The sequence below is a fragment of the Centruroides sculpturatus genome, unplaced genomic scaffold, assembly GCF_000671375.1.
Source record: "Centruroides sculpturatus isolate CEXI.00-Female unplaced genomic scaffold, Cexi_2.0 scaffold1565, whole genome shotgun sequence".
Lineage (NCBI taxonomy): Eukaryota > Metazoa > Arthropoda > Arachnida > Scorpiones > Buthidae > Centruroides > Centruroides sculpturatus.
Window position 1 is genome coordinate 166,727 of NW_019386133.1, and position 5,052 is coordinate 171,778.

The 5,052-nt window shown below is 30.5% G+C and overlaps 1 protein-coding gene across 1 annotated transcript in view; it reads left to right on the top strand.

Annotated features, from left to right (window-relative positions):
• The window catches only part of LOC111613755, a gene marked incomplete at its 3' end in the record, with an annotated part of 17,945 nt that extends 15,442 nt beyond the window's left edge, over positions 1–2,503 (top strand). The window contains exon 3 of the mRNA XM_023355104.1: positions 2,306–2,503. Coding sequence (XP_023210872.1) covers positions 2,306–2,503 — 198 coding nt within the window. The remainder of the gene's footprint in view (positions 1–2,305) is intronic.
• Positions 2,504–5,052: the final 2,549 nt, after the last annotated feature.

Genomic DNA, 5,052 nt, shown 5'->3' on the forward strand with positions numbered 1-5,052 from the left:
AGCGCAAGTGTCTTAGTCATTTTCGAAAATTTTACAATTTCATTGGTTAAAATTCTATACCGTGTTGCGTGTGCAGATAACCTGAACATGTATAATCAACCGAATAGAATCGTGACGTCAACAACAAACACAAGATCGTTACGAACCACCAGAATCGCCAATATGTATGAGAGACAAAATTCGTATCTCTCTTCGACGTCATTCGTCGATTTCACCAGAATACGGCCTCTGATTACATTTTTGTTTGGTTTAGTTTTGTTTTCTTGATTACTGTTTTCTTTTAGTGAATCTACTTTGTTCTGCGATGCCTTCCCGATACTGAATATCATATTAAAACGACGTATATTTATTTATTTAAAAACAATAAATATCAATTTATTTTTATGTAGACATAGCAGTAGGAGTTTCTCTACATTCTCAGACTACAAACGATCAAGAATATGTGTCCACAATACACAGGTATGGAAAATTCCCTTCCAGATATATTTCTTTATTTTCCAAATGATATTTACGAATGCAATATTGATATTAAATAATATAAAGTTAGTTTATATTTGATGAAATTTTTAAAATGTTCGTGTCAACTTCAGTAGAAACAATACGAAACATTTCAAATTTTGATTGTTTATCAATTAACCGAATATTATAAGTTTGTACTTTATAAATAAAGTGTTTTTTTTATACGTGCTGATCATAATAAAGAGTTGTTAGAACAATGCGTAGAAAAAAGTGTGGAGTTTCTAAACGAATACAATCTGTTCATTATATATGAAATATTTTCAAATTAATTTAATTGTCAGTTATAACGTTTTAAACTTCATGTATTTCGTACACTTGAGAGAAAATCTGTAATGTAACATGCACGACAAATGTTTGACAGATCAACTTTTCGCAAAGCATACCGAGGTTATCATAAAATAACTAGTACAGTAGATCCCCCTGTAAAACTGTTTCCTATAGTTACGATTCCTATAAGACGGCGAAAAAATTGTGGCAGTATCCGTAAACAACGGTAAAAATAACTCCTATAATACGTAAAACGTCATGGGGCAGCCGAACTACTTTCCCGCTGTCCGTAGCGCCACGCTACGGACGTTTAGGCGGATAAATTGAGTTTAGTATCGTCTGTTTATATAATTATATATAAATTAGGTACTGTATATATAATTATATATTAACTTAATTTATTGTAACTTTATTATAATTAAATATATATTTTTCGCCGTCTAGCGTCACGCTACGGCGAGTTAGGCGACCTATCGTCTGTCCAGTACTGTAATTTTATACATTTCTTGTGAAAGAAACATTTCTTATTTAACGGCCATAAAAATTATTTATATTAAGGATGTCTCCAAAGGTCAACGAAGTTTTCGCAGAAAAATAATATCAGAAATCGCGGCCGCGGTTTGATGCGCTGTTCCGCGACGAAACCAAGCTTTAGCAACGGGCGTAGTCGAACGGTACACACTCGGTAAGCAATCCTACAATTTTTTGTTTATAACGTAGTTTATACGGATTATTTTCAAAAAAATATACGTATTTTGGAAATGTTGAGTCGAATTAGTCTAGAATCGATTAATTTTATGAAAGAAAACCTTTCAAACAGCCGTAGTCCGTAAACTATGATTCCTACAAAATTGATTCATAAAGAACGGAACGTATCTACCGTCTTATAGGGGGATCTACTGTATTTATACATCTGTGTTTTTCTTCTGTTGCCTCAGTACTATAGATAAAGTCTTTATGATAGCGAAAACGTAACGTTTAAACATCCAATAGCAATATAAAGATATACAGTCCAATAACTTATTTTTAATATTTTTCAAGAATTAATTAAGTACGATAAGAAATAATTGCAAACTTTCTCTTTTTGCATATTTGGAACACAAAAACAAAGAAAAAAAAACTTCTACACAAATTTATGATTTAAAGTAAATTTTACATGTTTTAAATTATTTCAATTTAACAAAATTCTATTATGTTTTTCACCCGAAATATAATTTGAAATTTTTTGTAGATTTAATAGTTGACAGCACGTTACTTCTTATCCAAGCTTTAAATTAGAATAAATTTTCTTTTCATGTAATAATAATTTATATTAAATTTTTGAATTCTGACATATTTTCCTGAATGGATAGCAAATCCAATGTACTGGCTTTCCCCAATATTCTTTATAAGTAAAATAGGAAAAAATTATAAGAGAGACGTCGAAATAATTCATCGTTTCGACGAAAATGTAAACTCAACTTGTGAATGGAGTTTTGTGTTTTAGTTTAAGTAATTAATAATTCAATTTAATGCGTAGGTGTTCAAGAGAAGAAAAGAAAATTTTGTGAAAAAAGTGCAGCAGCACCATTCATTAGACAAACAAACACGCAATGAAGAAAAACCAAAGATGAAAACAAAAGAACGTCTTATCGATTCCCTGTTGGATCTTCATGTCAAAGAAGGTTTAATATCGGAAGAAGACGTTATCAGAGAAATGGGCGGCGCAATTTTTGCGGTAGGCAGAATTTACTTAATTTATTAAAGGTGTAATCGAAAATAATTATAAAACAGTTAACTCGGCGATAAAAATTATAATTAACGTAAAACCTATTTCAAAAATAATCATAATTACTTTCTTGTAATTAGGAATTGTATTTAATTTAAGATGTTTTTGAAATCATTACATTTCATTCATAATTATTTGTTAAAGTAAATAATATTTGTAATTTCGGAATAATTTATAATTTTTTAACATTTAAAAATTTATAGTTTTGAATTTTGAATTTTGTACTTTTATATTTTAACTAGCTGCAAGGACCCGCTTCGCTGGGTTTTTATCTGTATGTAATATAGTTTTTTTATATATAAAAAACTGTTTTTCTAAGTAATCTATAATCTAGCTGCAAAATCCCACTTCGCTGGGCAAAAAGTAACGATAGTGAAAATTAAGATAATTACATTATAGCCAATTTTACCCTATTTCACAGAATGCAAGAATTAGGTCTCCCGTTTCCAGACTAATTAGAAAAATTTTACGTCCAGTCAAACGAGGTTTGACTGGATTTTTCAATTTTCTGGAACGTATACAATCGTTTTATAATCGAACCAATTCGAATTCGAATTCGAACAAATTTGAACAAATTCGAACATAACATTCGAAATAGAAAACCACTTTCAACCACTTTCATCACCATATCTCCCGAACCCTTATAGCTATCGAGACGCAACCACCATAGTGCACGAATGGAAACTTGGGGTTACCACCGCATACAAACAGCATTCATGTGCGATGTGTAGTTTCTGCAGAAACAAACAGCATTCATGTGCGATGTGTAGTTTCTGCAGAAAAGTGAAATATAGGGACACACACGTCCATATATATATATATATATAGATATGTGAAATGTAATAGCAAAAAATTTTAAATATAAAACAAAAAAGTTTATTAATTACTATATATTTTCTGTATTTATATATGTTACTGTGAAAGACCAAAATTAAAAAATGTCGATATTCTCCAGTGAATGTCGACACATGCAAACTACGTCGGTGAAAGACCGAATATTTCATAATATTATTATTTATTCGCACAATTGGCGGTGTATGTCGACAAGCACATATAAGATTTGGTGGAGCTCGAAACGACACCCGACAAGCCGATGTCACCAGAGAGGAGATCTGTCACCAAATTCTTCGCAATTTTCTTCTGCTCAAAGAATAGAAGTCTTTGATATCAACCGTGGCCGTACAGATGCCCGAAATGTGTTGGCGGTTGTAATTGGAATAGAAAACTTTGACTTTTATAAATTAGCAAACAAAAATGGTACCCTGAAGCAGCTGTATACCTGCAATCAGTTCCTAATTTGTAGAGAAAAGTTACTTTCCATAGATGAGATTTCTTCTTAAGAAATATCGCTAAGAGAATCAGCTGCAGCTAATTCGAAAAGTGGAAGACAAGGCTATACACGCTGTCATTACAAAAAAAAGTTTTTTGCGAATAAATGCAGTTGTAAATCAAGGGACTCTTGTGCAATTCAAAGTGCCATAACAGTTTAAGTTGTTGCAATAAATAAGATTTTATAACANTATATACTTAAATAATACTACTTTTGCTGTTTATTGTATTTTATTTATTTATCACATTGATAATTTCTTACATTAAAGTTTACGTAAATTAAACTGTTGTTAACGATCTCTTATACGTATTTATCTGTATTATTTAAAATGTTTCGAACATAGATGATTCAGTTGCGTTGGATACAAAATATTTGTATTTTATTTTAGTACTTTTTGATAAGCCATAAAATTAAAATAATGCGAATCCAAAATAATAAAAATATTTAAAATATTTGATTAATTAATATGTAACTCATATTAACAGAAATACTATGATTATATGGCAGACTATTCGATTAATCCTACTCGCCTTTCATATAAAATGTATACAACTGCCGAAGAAAAAGGTCCAAAGTTTAACACGATATTATATATTATAGAAGTAAAAATTGTATTCCGTAAATGAAATACAATTTTTAGTACAGAATTACAAGTACAAAACTTCAAATGTATAAATAGTTGTGATGTTCACTTTTACTACTAAGCACACCTGATTATATTTGCCGAGTTTTTTGTCTTTATTCCAAACATTTTTCGCCTATTTGGAATAAAAAGAAAAAAACTCGGCAAATATAATCAAGTGTGCTTAGTAGTATAAGTAAATAATATCGCTGAGAACAAAATAGATAGATTTGATGTTCTCTACTAGAATACTATAAGCCATAGTGAAAACAAAAATGAAAACACTAAAGTAAAAATCGAAGCAGGAAAATTTCTTTTGTATTAAAACTGTTTATATGGATTTACGGAATGAAATGTCTTGATTGTAATAAAAATATATAAACATCAATTCACAGCCCGAGTAGATAATAACAACACCAAACGATCGCCTATTATCTACTCGGGCTGTGAATTGATGTTTATATATATATATATACCTCGCCGGGTGTTACGTTAGCCGGCTGAGTACCGTTAGGGTCGTGGGCGAAGGAGTCGTCCCCAGTCGGT